Raw genomic sequence first — 19604 nt, 5'->3', positions numbered from 1 at the left:
AATGGTTCTCTTTAAGGTGACCTAGCCAATAATGGGAAATTTTTATCAAATAACCAAAACAAATACACACAACATCAGTAATAAAAATACAAGTGATTTGTCTCTTCATATCTATTTCATACACTTGATATTTTCTCATCCTGCTGATGAAAATAAAATTAACAAGAAAGCTGAGTAACAATGAACTTAGTTTCTTCATTTTGATTTATAATTTGGAGCAAGTGAAAAATGAACAAAATAATAACCACAATGGGCAAAATAACAATAAACAAAACCAAAAAAAGGCACTAAATAAACAAAATGAGCAATAAATAGCTTATAATGAACAAACAAATAAAAACATATATAAATGTAACAAAACAAACATAAGTGCTGAATCCACAACATAATCAACATAATGGACAAAATCTTAAAAATGATAAACTTAACCAAAATGAACAGAATAAACACTGCAACCCCAAAATGAAAAATAAATAAGCAACAAAATAATAAAATATATCAAAAATAATTAACTAACTGGGGGGAAAAGAGCAAAAAAAAAGCACAACAAAATAAACATTAAAATGCATGAAATATACAAAATTAAGGAAAATATAAAAGGAAATAAAGGAGAAAAAAAACAAAATAGTTTCCTGATCTCCTAAGCACAGCCCCACTACTTCCTGAACTTCAGGTGGCTTTTTTATTTCCTGTCTTTCATTACTGGACACACTAAAATCATCCAGGTGTGCCTAATTAATTAGTAGTCGCAACAAGACGTAGCAGACACACCTGGATTAATCAGTGTGTCCAATAACGAAAGAGGAAATAAAGGAGCCACTGGAGGCTCAGGAAGTAATGGGGCTGTGTACAGATCCCGTTATATTCACTGTGTTCAGTCCGCTTCAACTACTTGAACTCATGTATTCCATTAAAAATCTAAATGTGGGGCAGTGCTTCAGTATGTGGGACGACGTGGAGACGATTAATTATAAAAACACTGTGCAATTACTCATGAAACGGGTCAAAACTTGGACCTTTCTATAACAAAAAGCTGGAGATTTAAACATTAGAGGGAAACTCCGAGGAACAAGGAGGGCTACATTCACATCCAAACATTCAGGAAAGTACAGGGCGATGAGGCGGTGCAGATTTCACTCAGGCAGAGCGGAAGCCTCCTGTTTCCTGCCTGTAGTTGGGTCCTGTACAGCAGCCCGTGCGAGGCTGTCCTGGAGACCCCGCGCTGCCTGCACCTCTATCGTCTCGGGTGAGTTTGTTACAATGTAGCAATTTCTGTATTAATCCGAATAACTGTAACAAAGCTGCAATATCCGCGAACTGCAGAGGAGCCGCAAACTGCACAGCTACCGACATCCAAACGTTACGCTGCTGCACGGCCCGGCAAACATAGGCATTTTCCACCGAATTCCCAAGCATACCCCCCTCATCCAAGAGTATTCCAACATTAACTCATATTTTGCTTGCAAGGAGAGATAGATAGCTCGCTACGCAATTGCGTTTATATATCTACGCAAACAATACTGTGCTGTCTTGGCTGAACCGAGGCGCCGATGTACAATATAAGCGTTAAAATTGTGTCCCTCGGTGGTTTGTTTTGAATGTCAAAGGCTGAAGCTAGCTGGACGTCTGAATATTGTTGATAGCTGGTTGGCTAAGCAGGCTAGTTAGCTAGGCTAACGAAATTCAATCCAGATGCATCAAAATGCTTCAAATACATGATAAACGTGTTGTTGAAACCACACGATTTATTCATTTTGAGTCCTTAGTCGTTCGTTAAGTTGTTAAATACAAAGGGTTGTAACAAACGTGCAAAATATGCATGCAAATCTCTTTGAAAACACAAGCTAGCATTTAGCAAGCCGCTTGCAGTGTCTCCATTCATATCCTGCGCACCTACTCTACTCTGACCGAGTAATGGCTACGATCCGCTGCGTTTTAGAGCGGCAACCGGCCGTACGTTCCCCTCATATCATCAGCTATAGGTTTGCAAGTACATTTTGGTGATTTGTTTTTGTGTTACTGGAAGTGTAGCCTTACATAGTTGTTGTGATTTGTGATACAACAGCGACAACCCGCACTCGGAATCTTTGGAGGCTGCGTGAAAACCGCGCGTTTTCAGTTTGTTGTCTATTACCATCCGCTGCTTTTCGGTGTAAAGCAAAACTCATCTGCTGCTTGATCCCCAGATGAGTCCATAACAGCTGTGTGTGTCCTTCTTAGCGGTTGAATTTATTAAACATGGTATGTTCAATCTGTTTCTGAAGCTAAGGTTATGTGTTACTACGCACGTATTTCGTAGTTTTTCTTCTTGAAGACTTAAGTTCCTTAGTCCCAATTGCTGACATACTACAGCCTTGTAGAATGGCACCTGTGTTTGTTTTTATCTGAGCAGACCCACATACATTTGTGTTAATCATAGTAAGTCAGGCCTACACAATGTTTTTAAGCATGAGTCAAAACGTGAATGTGGTAAAACTATGATTTAAACATGAAACTTATACTCGCCAAGATAACTAGTCTTCACAACATGATCTTTGAGCAAAGAAAATTAGAAAATAAATTAAAATTGTTTTTAGTACAAGCCTTGATATGAAGCTAACTATGTACTCTGCACAACCAAAGAGCAATTTAGAATCGAGACTTTTTTTGTCAATAATGAAATGTCTAGAAAGATAGGTTAAAGGTAAATAGTTATCCATTAAATGTGTTAAGTTTATTATAATCACTGCATTGTTGAGATCGATTGTAAAGTCATTGTGTAAAACTATATTTTAATAATATTCATGACCATATTGTCTGTAGGACTAAAGAATGCTTGCGGAGGAAACTAATTCCTAACAAACTCCATGGATAAGTTGGTACTAAAATGTCATTTGGCTTTTAGGCATTTAAATATGGCTGCAATTGTGGATAATTTTCATTGATGCCAAATCAAGTTATGGTTTTTAGAAATCAGTTAAGTGTTTGTATTATGAAGTGTTTGAAAAAAGTAAAAATATTAATTTTAAATGTTAATCTTACTTTTTTGACTATGGAAATGTTATGTAAAGCAAAGAACCAGTCGTCTCAAAGGAAGAACACACTGGAATTAAATTTTTGGATTAAAAAAAATGGCAAAAGAGTTAAATGTAGTCTATCGCACGAAAGATGGATCTGAAATATTGCAGATGCTGTTGGTTTAATATAATACCACTGATATAACAGTACAGACATTCTCTACCAGAAGGACTACTTTTTCACTCGTTTTAGTGTTTAATCAATTGTGTTTTCTGTGTCTTGGACAGTTGTCATGGATGATGAAGACGGCAGGTGCCTTCTAGATGTAATTTGGTAAGTCACCACTGATGTAGTAGAATAGCTAGCTGATATAATAAACTTTTCAGTCATTTTCTTTTGTCATGCTTTGTACTGTAGCGAGTCATATTGTCTCTTTCTTTTCCTGCAGTGACCCAGAAGCTCTCAATGACTTTCTTCATGGATCTGAGACCCATGTGAGTATGGGAGAACAAAACCGAAAGAAGTCACAACTGTTTGACTTAAAAGTTGTGCAAAATGGGTTTTTCAATTGCTGTATTGCAGGTTACATTGTGCATTTCTAGTGGGGTTTCAGCTACTTACAGATTACACGTAGATGCACCTTGCAACTCACATCCCTCACTGCTTTGTGTGACTTTTTTGGTGCTTTCTCTGCTTAAAGGTTGCCTTTGCTTTTTGACTGCACTTTTTATGGTTTTAGCTTGCCCTCCCTTTTTGTAAAACTTTCCAATCTTAAAATGAAAAATGCTAACACTGACAGTTCCAACTCTGATAATCCCATTAATTTGACCCTCTTTCCCTTATCTTTCACTGCCTCTAACAATCTTGGTTCTCTGGACTGTGTTTTGTCTTTTCCTTGCCCTCCTCCGTTTTTTGATGGTCTATATGTTTCTCTGTCCTGGTGGCTTTTGCCTGCTGGTTTGGGTGCGTTTGGTTTCTGTCTGTCCTATCCTGGGTGGGTGTGTCTGTAGTTGGACACTGACGACCTTTTGGATGGTTCGAGTGACCCCTCCAGCTCGTTCTTCTCTACCACTGGGGTGAGTAAAATCCCCCAATCCTCTTCCTCCTGTTTTCTATCCATCTGTGTAGCATGCATCTCCAAATACCCCCCTTTTCCACTAACACATACACACTCTACAAGCTTTATTTGCCGCAGTGGGACAAATCGTTATTGTGGGGTTTGTGCACGTATTTTGCAATAACCATTGGTATTACATTTAGTCTAAACTTCACTCATCTTGGTTTTATGTCTGTTCTTTTCTTCTTCTTCAAGGGCCATGTTTCAGAGGTCCAGCCTACAGTCCAGCTGTCGGCTAATGAGCCGGCAGGCCTACCCAGAGTCAGTGTTGACCTGGACTTCTTGGAAGACGATGACATCCTGGGTGGATCCCCAGGCGGTGAAGGTGGGAGCAATGGCATTGGGACAAATCATGAGCCTTGTGACATCCTGCAGCAGAGCTTGGCTGAAGCCAACATCACAGAGCAAAGCTTACAAGAGGCAGAGGCTGAGCTTGACCTGGGCTCTTTTGGGATTCCAGGCCTTACGCAGGTGGTACAGACACTGCCTGATGCCAGTCTCTCTGGGGCTGGAGGCACTGCTGTTGGTGTAGGCATAGGTGTTGGGGGTGCGGGAGCAATATTCCCCGGGTCAGGCCCAAGTACCACTGCTACTCCCCCCAATGCCACAGCTGACATGCTGGGTTCAGTGCTGGCTCAGCAAGGCCTTCAGCTCCAGCCCCAGGTCATGAACAAGGCCATTAGTGTTCAGCCATTTATGCAGCCTGTCGGCCTGGGAAATGTGACGCTTCAACCCATTTCAAGTCTCCAAGCTCTTCCCAATGGGAGCCAATCTGGACATTTGGGAATTGGACAGATTCAAGTTGTGGGTCAGCCCACAGTCATGACTATCAATCAGTCTGGGCAGCCAATCCTGGCTAAAGCCATGGGTGGTTACCAGCTGCATCAGTCTGGGCCAGAGGTATCGGGCGCTGGCTCTCAGGCAGGGCTTGGAGGCACAGGAGGTGGACTTCTGATCCAAGGCAACAAAGCCACTTTGGGATCTCCAGCTTTAAATGGACCGGCAGTTTGTGTCAGCAGCACCAACAGCAGCAGTGGCGGTACAATGACTGCTCCTGCTGGGCTTGTGGGCTTTGGCAGTACCCCTCTAAGTTCAGGAATTGGACCCCAGACGCAAACTCAAGGCCAAATCATGCAGAACGTTATCATTCAGCGCACACCAACACCCATTCAGCCTAAACCCCCTCAGGGTGGAGCCATCCAACCAAAACTATTCAAACAGCAACAACAGCAGCAGCCGCAACAGCCGGCACCCCAACCTCTGCAAAATGATGCTCACAAGGCTCTAGGGCTGCAGCAACTTCCAGTTTCTGCAGCTCAAAATGTAGCCTTCTTGACTGGAAAGCCTGGCTCTAATGTGGTTCTAAGTACTCAAGCCACAACACAAGGCCCTCAGTTTCAGCAGACCCTGTTCAAACAACAAGCACCACAACCATCAGGCAAGCCCCTTAGTGTCCACTTGTTAAACCAATCTGGCAGCATTGTAATTCCCTCTCAGACTGTTCTGCAAGGTCAAAACCACCAGTTTCTCCTGCCACAGATACCGGCAGGTGGGCAGATCCTTACACAGCACCCTGGGGGCCACATCATAACTAGTCAGGGTCCTGGTGGACAGCTCATTGCAAACCAGATTTTAGCTACAAATCAAAACATCAACTTGGGCCAAGTGTTGACATCACAAGGCCACCCGGGGGCTGCCCACATCCTCTCTGGACCCATTCAGCTCCAGCCTGGTCAGATGGGTGCCCCCACCCTCTTTCAGATGCCTGTCTCCTTGGCTCAGAATCAAAACCAGACACAAACCCACACCGTTTCAGGTCATGCCCAGACAGTCATACAGGGCATGCCCATACAGAACTCCCTGACCATGCTGAGTCAGGTGGAGGGGCTGAGCCCCGCAGTCAGCCTTCAGCCAACCCTGCAACCAGGTGGTGTCCCCAGCAGCAGCAGCAGCAGCACCACAAGCAGCAGCAGCACTGGAGCAGCGACCATGGCCCAGGGCCAGCCAGGAGAGTGTGTTACTGTGCTGGGAAGTTCCACAGACCAGGCTTCTCATCCTGCGCAACATCATGTTCAGCAGTCCTCTATCCTAGCCATGCAGTCTGCTCCCACTGTGTCCACAGCTACCACAGTACCCTCCTCTTCTCCGTCCATGTCTGTGTCCACCTCTTCCTCTGTGACAGCAGTGGGGCTGGTCCCCCCTCAGGCTCAGCAAAGTCCAGGGAGGTTACTGTTCACCAACCAGGGCTCCAGCATGATCCTGAGTCAAGAGTCTCTCCAGATGTTCCTGCAACAGGTCAGTGTTAGGATTTTTGCTTGACCGCTTATTGCACTTTTCTACTGCATTGTATTGGCTCAAGTCAACTTGACTCATTTTGGTATCTGGTACCCCTCAGTGTAGTTGGTTTTCATAGCGACATGTCATGAAACTGCTGCAGTGTCATCTTTAACATTTCAAAACTTTTGTCTTAACTGAAACATCCGCACCTTATTGACCACAAGTTGGGGTTATAGGCTACAGTAGGGAGTAGTAGCTTGGTTGTTTAGTCCCATTTCCCATTGACGATGCAGTGATAGTGACAACTGTCTTTGTCTGCAGTATTTTCATCTCAGCTTGCTTGGAATCTCAGTAGAGGAGTTACCAAAAAAGTACCTGGTCCTCACTGTAAGAGTAGAATCGAGTTAAATCCAGCTGGTACCATGCAGTGGAAAATGGCCATCAGATTGTGTACAGTTAACTTTGTTTTTAAAAAATTAATAACATGCACGGAGTGATGTTTTGGTCTGATCTGTTTGGTTTACTATTTTACTCCCCCTTCCCTCCAACCCCCTTCCTCCTTCCCCACTTCATCCTGAAATGGTAAATATACTCCTATCAGGAACCGCACCACCAAACAGAGAATGAGTCGACCCCCTCTGTGGGCGTACCGGCGTCTGTAATCGTCAGCAGCAACAGCATCACGGCTCCGGCCCCCGCTGTCCATGACAGCCAATTATCTGAGTCTTGGGTGGGTCAGAGTCTCAGCCCTTCCCCTGGCCCCTCCCACATGACAGCAGTGGTAAACCAGGTAGAAATGCCCCTATATGTTAAGCCCCACCCACTTGTTGCTGCTGCTGCCGTTAGGATAACTTACCTTTTCCCCCATCACTGCTTCGCTCTTCTCTTCTGCATTAATCATTTCTTACATGACCAGTCATTCACACTGACAAACCTACACGTTCGCTTGCAGCTGTTGTGAGTTACTAACACTGCTGTCTTGTACATAGTGGTCATAATCATTGTGGTTATCCATATGTAGGGGTGGGAGAAATATCAACATAGGAACATATTCTTTTGTATGACATATATCATACAGGTGCTAAACTATTTATAAAGCAGTGAATAGTTTCCTCTGCCAATTTGAGTCCCTCCTTCTGCAGAATAATGGACATTGCAGTGTCTGTATTTATTAGAGACACTAAGATCAGACTTGGTTTCTCTTTTTAGTGGCGTATTTGCACTGAAATATATCGTACATGATTGTTTTGCAATGTATCGAATATTACAGAGTTGTTGTACATCCCAAAGCACCACAGCTGTATTAAACTTGCAGATGAAATACTGTAACAGAATCATATCGTGACTTAATCTGTGATTCCCACCCCTATCAATATGGATCTTGTGAGTCATTGTGCTTTTTTTTTTTTTTTTTTTGAAGTGTTGAGCCACAGGCCATGCATCTCTATTAAATCTGGGTTTGGAAATAAAGTGCTACTTCTTCTTTTTCTGGCTGAATTCAGTTGCTTGTGTAATTCATTATGCATTTCATCCATGTATGTTGTAACCAGACATAGAAATCATGCTTCAAAGAAGGCCGACATGGTGCCAGGTGTTATGTGTTGACCTGTTTACTAACTTCCATTCATTCAACTCACCTTTATACTTTCATCCACTGCATCACTGCCACATCAAATAACTCCTCAACTTCTCTGTGTTCATTTAAACTCCTATGTGCTTACCCCCACCCCATCCCCCGTAGCCGTAACCCCTAGTCTGACCAGTGTAACGACCTTCAAGTGCAAAATTAAATTACATGCTCCCCTGATTTCCCCACACCTGAAGTCCACAGATCACCTTCTACTTCACCATCACAGGCCCGCAGATCTTGACCTCTTGCTTTGTCAACTGTTTTTCTTTATGGCTCACCAATTGATCATTGCTGCCTTTTTATGTGTAATCTTCCCTAACAGTGTTGCCAGATGTGCGATAATTCCCATATTAGTGTGTTAATGTAAAATAATATGATTGCTTTGTGAGATGCATTAATAGTTGTAGTCACTCTAGGCTGTTTTTTTTTTAATATTATTTAATCTCCTGTCATGATTGGGGCAGTAAAATATGGATCCTCCATCCGTGTTTGAACATTTTATCTCTTGTTAAGTCTCTCCAGCCAGTATTGCTTCTCCTGACAATTAGCTTAAAGCCTGTTTACTAATCAGGTATAATGGGAAGTTTTTACAGAAACTTAGTCTTGTAGTATGTTTGCCTATGATATGAGCATGTGCAATAAACACATTGCGTATTTACTGTCAGCGTAGTATTGATCATTGTTATCGCACATTTGCAGATTTTCCTCAGGTCTCCTATAGGTGTGTATTTACCCAGTGCAGATCTCTTGGTTATGAGTGACAAATGCGTGTGATTTTCTAAACCCTGTGGCAGAATCATGTAACATTTCACATCTGGCAACACTTCCTTAAGCACTAGTGAAAATCAATGGGCTTCCACTGCTTTTACTTGAGCAACTAGTAGATTTTTGAAAAGTCTAACACTTTGCTTTTGTATTGTTTGGTGTCGTTTACCCATGTCTGTGTTGTTTTTTATTGGGGCTGGGCGAGGAATTGGTCAGTTTTGTTAAATTTGAGGGCCTTTGCCTGATACATAACACTACTACATATAGGTTTATTTTGTGAGATTGTTTTTTTTTTGTGCTTAGAGTTTAGTTTACATTTACTCATAACACAGTACAGCACAAAACACACTTTAACAATGATTTGGTAGCACATTTAAATGGACTTAGCACTATCTAAACAGAACTAAAAGGAGTACAGCTGCAGCCAGATGTTGCTGAGCTTTCATGTTTTGTACAGATTGGCCACTGCCATCAGTGAAGGTCATCTTTTTTACTGACCAGTTACTGTTCAGCAAATAGGTGAATAGTGATATATTGAGATAAATAGATTCATATTTTTATTTGTACTTACGATGTAGAGATACAGTCTAGATATACCGCCCAGCCCTGTTTTGTATCTGCTGTCCAATTGTAAACTGTACTAGAGTCATAATTGTTATAGTCATGCATGCTAAGCATAATTTATGTGCTCTACACCCCAAGTTCCTCCTGTGTTGAAATATTTACTGGAATTCTTGAATGAGTTATACTTACGAGTTTGTCACAAATGCTCTTGTTCAGGTTCCCTCCGGTGGACATCAACAGCCCCTGAAGATCCAGGGCATGTCCCCGTCACCGGCCTTGACCACTCACACCACAGCGCCTCCAGTGGCAGTGAGCCCCCAGCCTTCCCAGTCTCCCCTCACTCTGAGCCAGCAGATCCAGTCACCGCACCATCAGCAGCAGTCGCGCCCCCCCTCTCAGCCCCAGCCACAATCTCAGACTCCTTCTCGCTCATGCACGCCCTCATCCCACCCTCCGCTCTTTATCATCCATAACCAAACAGCCGAGTCCCCTCAGTCGGCTCCTCAAGGACAGACGCAGCCCCAGCAGGCCCACATTCAAGTCCAGCTTCAGCCACAGCCGGCCTCTCATCCCCCCTTTCAGCAAGAAATGCCTCCTATGTCCCAGTCACCTAAACCTCCCCCGCCTCCACCTCCTGGTGCCCCTGCACAGCATCAGTTCACCACGCTGCCCGTCAGCACCTCCACTGCTGCTGTAGTAAAAACCCAGGTACCAATCGCGGGCCTGACAGCAGAGCAGCAGCATCACCTCCAGTTAGTAGGAGCCCAAATTCAGACTCTGTCAGGCATCAACCAACCCTCACCTCAGCAGAAACAGCTGCTGGAGAAGCTGCACCAGGTACTGTCCCGGTCCAACACACTTTTCAAATGCTCATTACTTGTCTTTACAATTAGAACTGTTAGTGATAAACATGTAGAGTTTCTGCAGGTTTTAATCTATAATCAAATCATCTGAATTCAAGGCCTTGAGATGTCCTGACTGTGATTTGATGGATCTTAAAAAGCAGTACTGTTTGACTTAAAATAACATTAAAAGTAATGGATTTGAAAGCCACTGCATGTTGTGCAAAAATGCTCTACTTTAGGTAAAAGAGTCCATAAATTGGCTGTAGGAAAACCAACAATAAACACATTCCATTGTTCAGTGTTGTTCACATTGAGAACATCAGCAAAGTCAAAGTCTGTCTTAAATCTAACTTGTTAAAACCTGTAGAAACTCAGTTTTTGTTCTGACATCATGCACTACCCTTTTCCTCCCTTTTAAGTAATGGTGTGCTGGAGAATTATAAATGTTTCTCAGAACTGTAGAAGCCGTATTGTAGACTGCAATGTGTGTTGCAATTTTCCCATGATGTAAAATGTTAGTCATGAAGGAAATTAGTTTGGCATATTGGAAGGAATGAGGGGAAAAAAGAGCCTAAATGGTAGTATTGTCATTATTTGAGTTTAATCCACGACATAGCAGGAACCAAAACAAAAAAGGTGAGCATAGACAGTATCATGCTGCAGAAATGTGGCAGTATAGGCTACTCGCCAATAAACTTTCCCACAACTATAGAAAGTTTAGTGAACTGCATTCTGTCCGTTGGATTTGTTGTCTCATAATTAGTGCAAAAATCTTTCAGAACATGCCTCAGGAATCATGGCTAGCCCCTCTATAATTTCTGGTACATGAATGTGTAACTGAACGGTCCTGGTGTGTTTCCAGGTCCAGCAGAACATCCTGCTACAGGCCAAAACCTCTGCTCAGTCTCAACCTCAACCTCAGCCTCAAATCACCAGTCAGTTCAGCTCCCAGCAAGATGTGCCTGTTGACAAAGTGGTGATAACATCATCAGCCAGTGCTGTTACGCCTGCTCAGCTTCCCTCTGTGCTGCAGCCATCAGTACTCGTCAAAACTCCCGCTACAGGTTTGACTCTATGAGCTTCTAATAATCCACAAACCTGAGCACACCTGTTAGTGTTTTCCCTTTGTAACAACGTGTTTGCTCTTGTTTTAGCATCAAGTGACTTACAGGTATTCTCAGGAGCCCAAGGACCAGCTGGAGCAATGGTGAATCAAACTGTCACTCCTGCCAGCCTTACCCAGCCTGCACAGGTACGATGCAATGGAAAATCCTCCTAATGGTGTATTCAGACCAAAGGTGGAGTGATTACACACAGATGCACTGACAAACATGGATTTATGCTGACCAGAGAAAGTATGTGTCCAACCATATGTATTGAAAATGTTTTTCTACATTTACAAAACGGAAAAAATCACCTTCACCATTAATCTAAAATTAGAAGTATTCGTCAAACATTGGGAAAAATGTGATAATTATGTGAAACAATACATGACAAATGTTACCTTGGTGCTATAAAAGGGGACTATTTGATTTAACATGCCCTTTTTTACTTTTTATTTTCATTCTATATTAATATCACTTTTAATCTTTCTTTTCTATTGAATATTATACAAAGCTAGATATGTCCATGCTGTTCTCCCATTGGATGTTTGAAGAAAAAAAAAAGTATGACTTCTAATCCCTAAGAAGAAAGTGGGACAGAGACCACCAGAAATGTATTGGCCTCACTGTACCTTGTTTGATGGAGAATGTATTTTTAAATATGTACACTGTGAAGGATATGTAACAGATTAGTGTGACTGGAAGGTGTTGTGTCTCTTATGCTTTAGTAAAAACAAAATAAATAAAAGAACATGTAGATAAAAAGCAAAAAGAAAGTTTTTCTGAGAGAAGTTGTGTAAATTCAGTGCTGAGAGAGCTATGTTAGCACTAGTTTTAGCATCTTAAGTTCCTGCCTTTTGTCACTTTCTAAACTTTAATCTTTCCCTCCACAGGTTCAGCCAAAGTCAGGAGTGATTAGCTCAGTCGGAGGGATGACTCTGGGGAAAGGAGGGATGCAGATACAGGTGTTAGGAGCAAGTCTGACTCAGATGCCTGCTCCTCAACCCCCTGCTCCAGTACAAACTCAGGTAAGGTGCTGAATGATATTGAGGTCAGACAAGACTATGGTTCGGCTACACGACTCTTATTTACCGGCTTTTGTCTGTTTGCTCACATCACAGACAACAACAATGAAGATGCCTTTTAGTGCAGAGCCCAGCAAAGAAGCCAGGTAAGTGCTAGTTTTGATGATGATTGTTCATTATTTCTTGGTTTGTTTTTTTTCTTCTCGGTAAATCTCACTTCTGTATGCACATCTGCCTGCAGGATGCTAGAACAGCTGAGGAAACAGCAGGGTTCAGTGCTTCACCCAAACTACAGTGCTCCTTTCCACTCTTTTGAGGACACACTGCACAGACTGCTGCCTTACCATCTCTACCAGGGAACTGCCAACTCCTCTCAAGACTATCAAAGAGGTGACAGTGCAGCAGCCATTGTATAATGTTATTTACCTTTCTCCCTATGGCACAGTTTTCCTGAATTTGTTGTTTTTTTTGTGCATAGTGGATGATGAATTTGAGAGAGTCTCCTCCCAGCTGCTGAAAAGGACCCAGGCCATGCTGGATAAATATCGCTACCTGCTCTTTGCAGAGTCAAAGGTAAGTATATAAACCAGAGTTTTCACTCTAGGCAGTCTAGTTGTTGCTTCTATCCTGAATTGATTTTGACCTGATGGTGTTGGGGATTTGTACCTGAGCAGAGACTGGGCCCCTCGGCAGAGATGGTGATGATCGACCGGATGTTCATTCAGGAGGAGAAGATAGCGTTGAGTCAAGACAGGATTTTGGCCAAGGAGAGACCAGGTACGCTACCCCTGTCAGCAGATTTTTTAGACGGTTTAAATTCTGTGATCTGAAATTTAGGCATTAAAATGTTGAAGATGGTTTTGGCAGGCTGCTTATGAACGTAATGTCACTTGTTTAAAGGGGTCATATTTTGCTAAACCCACTTTTATTAGTCTTTGGATCATTTATTTGTCTATATGGACCCTAATAGTTCATAAAATTTGAATTTGAACCCTCCAGGTGCTGCGAAGCCAACTTTATATTCATTTTGGCAAAAATTGAGTGAATTTCTACAACCTGTTTCATTTCCTTCTTAATTTGTTACGTATTATAATTATTTACGTCATGACATTTGTACATATAAGGTCAAAACTTCCAACGAACATTTCTCTGAGTATGACATAATTGTTTATCAGCAGCAACAGTCGTAGTCCATACTGAAAATATGTCCAAACTTTGAGCCGATTATTCAAAATATTCAGTTGTTGGTTGTGTTAACAAACATAAGTGGCTGAAGGGGACATAGTGCACAGTCAGCAACCGGGAGGGGGTGGGGCGTGAAGTGGCTCATGTGCATTTAAAGGGCCAGTGCTCAAAACCACCTTTCTGATGTCATTACTCAGAAACAGGGTTGAAGATGGACCTGTGGAGTTGAATTAATGAAGAATTCAGACCCAAGCAGAGCATTTACAGTTTTTGTAGACCACAGGGAAATGTTTTAAAATGCATAATTCCATTTTAAAAAAAGGCAAAATATCACTCCTTTTAAAGCTGCCCTAACCTCAGTCTCGCTTTTTGGTGAAAACTGTGTTGTACCAAAAATACAAACCCAGTAAACTCATACAATAACTAAACACAAGCTTTTCTGCCTGGTTAGAATTAATCGGTGCACATCTAACTAGTGTATTGTAATGTAGTGTGTGAGCAAACATGGTATCTTTTCTTATATTAAAACAACTTTTGGAAGCAATGAGCTGTTTATGTCAACTTGCATTAGATGAAAGTAATGTTAGGTGTAAATTAGCTGAGATGTGGTTGGATTTCATTCAATACTTGGTTGAAGCCTGTTTAAAAATAACTCATTTAAATCCTGCTGCACCTTGTGCAACAAAACCCTCAAATTAAGAACTTTAGGGATAAAGGCATTAGAGTCTCATGGGAGTCAGAAAAGCTTTGGTAACAGACAGCAAATACCTGTCACCACCCAATGTTCAGTTGGAGTGTAAGCTGCATGTCTGAGGTTTGTCTTCAAGAAGCCTTTGTTAAATGCATTCAAGCATATTTTTAATTAAAAAAGAACTTCAACACTCATAAAACATGAGCAAGGAGTTCCAAACTGTATAGTGAAATAAATACAACTGGTAAAACTTTGAGTTGTACTCATTTTGGAGCCTTGATTGATTGAGATTACGTTGCAAACAGGCAATTGCACCGGAGCCAGAGGAATGCACATTTAGATGAATTTATCGTATTGGAAAAAAAATACTTATCAGCCACAAGAATAATCAGACTCTTCTGCATCACATGGGACCATATTAAATCCAGCTCCAACACAACACTAACAGGGTTTGAAACCTGCAGGAGTCCTGTCTGTGCCTATAAATAGTTGTCATCTGTTTGGATCAAAAGCTGGTGTGCTAATGATAAAATTGTTTGTGTCATTGCAGAGGAGTTTGTGGCAAATGTGCGCATGATGGAGAGTGCAGCTTCATCCCAACAGAAGTGTTCTTCCTCTGAGACCACGTCAGGGAGTGTGACTCCTGCTCCTCCACCTGCAGCTCCTGCCCTAGCCCCACTTCCAAACAATGCCCCAAACCCTCCTCCTCCTGCCCTTGCACCTGCACCTGCCCCTGCCCCAACTCCTGCTCCCGGTCCACCTCCTGCTCCAGTTCCAGTTCCTACCCCCGCCCCTGCTCCAGCTCCAGCCCCAACTCCAACCCCAACTCCCGCACCTCCTGCTCCCCCCTCCGTATCCCCCTTCCCTCCCACCAAACTGGTTATAAAGCAGGGTGGAGGTGGAGCCTCTGTGTCCTGGTCCAGCAGCTGCGCCCCACCTCCAGCCACGTCAAGCAAGTCAACAACTGAACCAACAAGCCAGAGCTCTTCATTCAGTCGTGCTCCGGCATTGTCATCTTCATCGTCCTTCTTCTCTTCGTCCTCCAACTCACAAGCGGCCGACGACGATGACGCTCTCCCGCAAAGAACCAGCAAACCACCGATTAAGACCTATGAGGCTCGCAGGAGAATTGGCCTGAAGCTGAAGATTAAGCAGGACCAGACAGGGTTCAGTAAGGTGGTTCACAACACTGCCTTAGATCCGGTGCACACACCTCAACCTCAGCAGAGCAGCCAGTCCATTTCCCAGTCTCAGAATCAGCCCGAAGCTGCTGTACTGCACCCCAAATCCCACCCTTTATCAACTCCAACTACTACTGTCATCAGAACTCAGTCCCCTGTATGCACTACTTCTTCTTCCTCATCGGTCACCATAGCAACCACTCAGTCTAACCTGCCACTGAGAGGTAATGCCCCCCCCAAAGCAGCGCCATCTTCCTCTACCTCTTCTTCTCACACTTGGTCGTCGTCCACCTCCTCCTCCACCCAAATGAACGGGACTTTGGATCACCACGATGTAGGTGGGGTCAAACTCAATCCTGCCTCCACTGCCACTCCTTCACAAACCACCTGTCGCCTCCCCCTTCGGAAAACCTACCGGGAAAACATCAGCCCCCGTGTTAGGCCCGGAGTCCCTGGAGGAGGAGGGGAAGAGGGTTTGTCTTATCCCAGGCCCACACCGTCACCTCCCAGTCACACAGCCTCATCTCCTCCTTTGGAGCGGACAGTGATAGCTAGTGTGAAGGTGGAGAAAAGAGGCAGGGAGCACACGGAGTCTGGCCACGACACAGGCCGTTTAGGGAGTGCAATGCAGGGGCTGGACCACGTGGATGAGGTGTTTAACCGTGGGATCAAAACCACACAACACCATCATCTGCCTCAGCTCCTTGACCGGGACGGGGCAAAGGAGAGACAGGAGGAGCACACAGACCAAGAGACAGATGTAAGTAAGTACAAGAGGATGAAAAATAGACAAAGGCCAGGCGGGACATTCAGAATGGACCAGCATGCCCCTGGGCCTCCCTCTCCCGAGTCGTCTTTTACGCGAGACTCTTTGCTTCCTGCCAAACGCTGCAAATCCGACTCCCCTGACATGGATAATGCCAGCTTCTCCAGCGGCAGCCCGCAGGACGACTCTCTGAACGAGCACTTGCAGTGCGCTATCGACAGCATCCTTAACCTGCAACAGGAGCCGTCTGCCCGCCACATCAAAGGCGGCGGCGGCAGACCCCATCAACACCAAAGCCACCGCGCAGGGGGCTCGGCCACCTCATCCCACAGACCCACAATCCCGCCTTCCTCTTCTTCCTCTGCGTCCTCGTCCTCCTCCTTGGCCCAGCACCCTCAGGTCGGCGGCCGTGGCCACAACGGCAGCCTGGTGCCCCAGACTCAAAGCAGATAACAGCCCCTCATCCCCAACCAGACTGACACTGGGGAACTAAGGGCAGGTCCACACCTAGACGTCATTCACTCCAGGCTGAACCAGCTGATGACATTGTGAACAGGGAATGCCCTCCCTCTTGGTTTGGTTTTTAGGCACACAGTAAAAACTCAGCAAATCAAAATGTAGAGCAAGATGGTAAAGCAAGGACAAAGGTCTGGTGTTGTGAGTTTGTGCAGATTTCTGTAACAGAGGCTTTGTCCAGTTATCTGCTGCTATAATTCACGAATTTTCATGGTTTACTACTTTAGGAGATTATAACTGAACGATTGAACTACATTAAGATTCAACAGACTAAAGGAAAGTTGCAGCAGGAGCATCAGTTAAACATGTTCCCCCTTGAAACAGTACTTTTGGTCAGGTATAAATACAGTAATTCTTAAGTGTAAACCAAGTCACCTATACTAAGACTGTATAGAACAGGTGTCCACAAACATCCAGAGTTTACCTGGTAGTTGGATCAAATCATGTTTCCCCCATAAATAGACTGCTCTTAAGTTATTTTGGATCTTTTTTTAAGTGGTTTCATTGTGGTTCTTTTAGTCCTGACTTGAATGAAAAACCTGACCAAACAAATCCCACAAATGGGGAAAGTAATTTTGGCTAAAATGGGGGACAAATCAGACTAAAAGGAGGGAGGTTTCAGAGGAAGCAAACTCTAGTAGCAGCTAACTGGAAAATGTCTCAGAAATCTGCACATTCTTCCTGAATTTACATTCTTTCTCCCACAGAGTGAACATTCTCACATGTTTGATGCATTTTGGCTTTGCTTCAGTTTTTAAATCAAGTCCAAAGAAATCAAACCAAAGAGAAAATGCTCCAGGTTTACAAATTCATCACCTGATTAGAGCCTGAGTAAACAGAGTCGAGGTGTGAAAGCGCCCTGAGAGACAGATTTTGGGTGTGCAGGAAAGGAGAGGGGGCACTGTGAAAACAGTATCACTGTACTACTCTGCCAAGATGTGTTTGTCCCTTTGAATTGTCCAGACATTTTTGTGTCACTGATGGCCTGAGGTAGACCTGTGACAGTGTGCTGGGAGCTAAACTGTCTGTGGATGTAGACTTGAACAGCCTGGTGTTTTCTATGTTCTCACAGCCAAGCTTGGGTTAACACGCTGAAATTGTCTGAGGTTCTTGTTGTTGTTCCCTATTTCTTTTCCCCCCCTTTTCACTTTTGATCTTTCTCCTTTCTAAGTCAGTATTCATACATTCCCTTCACGTAGCCCAAGCGCCAGTTCACTGGTTTATCTCCTCATTTAAACTATATCCCAAAGAGCATCAGGCGGCTCATTAAACAGCTCAGTAGTCGACAGCCTTCCATCTCTGTCAACGACAACCGAGAGGTAAAAAATAGTACGACCGTGCTTATTCTGTGATCAACTGGCGGACCACGGCCCACAGCCGGCCCACAGGATATCAGTAAAATCAGGAAACATTAGGAGGGAAAAATCCAGTATTTAGCATCATGTCAGATATTGAAACATCCCTGAAAACATTAATGATGGAATTAATTTTATTAAGAATTACGTTTAAACCTCAGTTATGTGCATTTAACCTGCAGACGTTTCAAACCCATCTGTCAGATTGGTCAAGCTTTATTCCACTAGGCTGGTCTAATAACAGTTAAAGGTGATTAATATTTCTACAGTTACAGATTTCAACTGTTACTCCTCAGTTTCAGAGTATTTTCCAGTATAGTCTAAGTAGGCAGTATGGCCAGAAATCTTATTATAATTATAAATAATTTCAGCCACCATCATATAATTATCAGCATAAACATCAAATCATTTACTTTCTCAAGTTTAAAGGCTGGTTTTGGGTTTTGACTCAAAGTTAGAGACCAGATGATTATTTGTGGTTTTAAACTCTTCCAGAAATCTATAGAGAACATTCAAAGCAGGTTGTATTGATAAATCCATTAAAATCAAAATATGCACAAGTGAAATCAAGTAAAACAACAAAACGGAGAGGTTAAATGAATTGAAACTTGAAGACAAAAGAAAAACTTGTGAACATGATCTTCGTTGCAATGTAAAATTATTTTGCAGTTATTATCACTCATTGTGTCTTGATTGTATTAAGGATTCCCCATGTGTTTAAGGAAATCCCTATTGGTACTACTGTAATGAGAACAACAGATTTGTACTGGGCGAATGTAGATCATCCTTGTTGGAAGGCGTCACAATATACCATGTAAATTACATTTTCTAGATGCAAACAGCACCACGTTTAACTCTGAATCGATTCAGAAAACAACCTTTTAGAAGCTGCTGATTACAAAAACTTGAGCTTCAACTTGCGTTTTCCCTCCATTTCATATTAAAAAAACCCACTGGTGCTTCAGAGGAGTCGTACTGAACCGTCTGAGATGTTATGGGTACGCTATGAGGAACTTTTCTGCTTTAAGTGTCCGATCATTTTACAGGTTTTTGTTTTTAGACCACACACATTTACACAGAACAGTACCTGCCCCCTGCTGCTGACAACACCAGGTTTCAGTCAGCAGGGGGCAGGCCAGATTTAACTGTTGGTTTTCTATTTCATCGGTTTGTTCGGTTCATCTTTCTTCGTGCCACTGTATCCCTGCCCCATTCCTCCTCCCCCTCCTTTTTTTTTTCTTCTTGTTAAAGCCTGGTGGACAATTCAAACACAAACACAGCACAAGCATTGAAATGGAAAAAAGGAACAATAATAATGTACAAAAAGACAGTAAGAGAATTTGAAGTATAGTATTACAGATTAATTTTGTATTGTATTTATTGTGTATAATGACACTTTTTAAAAAGAAATGTACATTTAGTAAAACTGTAAATTAAACATTGCTTCTTTTATGAAAAAAAAGTAGATTCTGTATTGTTTTGTGCGGCAAAAGTGTGTAATCTTGTGGCTAAATTCCTCTGGATGACTAACCGGTGCTGTATGAGAGTCAGGAGGGGATGGTGATGATGGTGATAATGATGGTTGTG

The 19604-nt window shown here is 43.0% G+C and overlaps 1 protein-coding gene across 5 annotated transcripts; it reads left to right on the top strand.

Annotated features, from left to right (window-relative positions):
- The first annotated feature begins 1190 nt into the window (after window positions 1-1190).
- bicra (BRD4 interacting chromatin remodeling complex associated protein) lies at window positions 1191-19479 on the top strand. Of its 5 annotated transcripts, none has more exons than XM_030152563.1 (15): window positions 1191-1246; window positions 3285-3330; window positions 3446-3491; window positions 4008-4073; window positions 4310-6409; window positions 6993-7121; window positions 9567-10187; window positions 11058-11259; window positions 11350-11447; window positions 12192-12326; window positions 12420-12469; window positions 12565-12713; window positions 12802-12896; window positions 12995-13100; window positions 14750-19479. In XM_030152563.1, the coding sequence occupies exons 2-15, from the start codon at window positions 3290-3292 to the stop codon at window positions 16597-16599; spliced, it is 5688 nt and encodes a 1895-aa protein (XP_030008423.1). In that variant the 5' UTR covers window positions 1191-1246; window positions 3285-3289; the 3' UTR covers window positions 16600-19479. The 5 variants fall into 5 exon arrangements, with proteins under 5 accessions (XP_030008423.1, XP_030008421.1, XP_030008420.1 ...); XM_030152561.1 differs by having other exon boundaries at window positions 6993-7181; window positions 12998-13100; XM_030152560.1 differs by having other exon boundaries at window positions 6993-7181.
- The last annotated feature ends 125 nt before the right edge of the window (window positions 19480-19604 follow it).

This window comes from Sphaeramia orbicularis, chromosome 13 (genome assembly GCF_902148855.1).
Source record: "Sphaeramia orbicularis chromosome 13, fSphaOr1.1, whole genome shotgun sequence".
In the NCBI taxonomy this organism is placed as follows: domain Eukaryota; kingdom Metazoa; phylum Chordata; class Actinopteri; order Kurtiformes; family Apogonidae; genus Sphaeramia; species Sphaeramia orbicularis.
The sequence above is the reverse complement of the archived record's forward strand: the minus strand, read 5'-3'. Positions and strand labels throughout refer to the sequence as shown.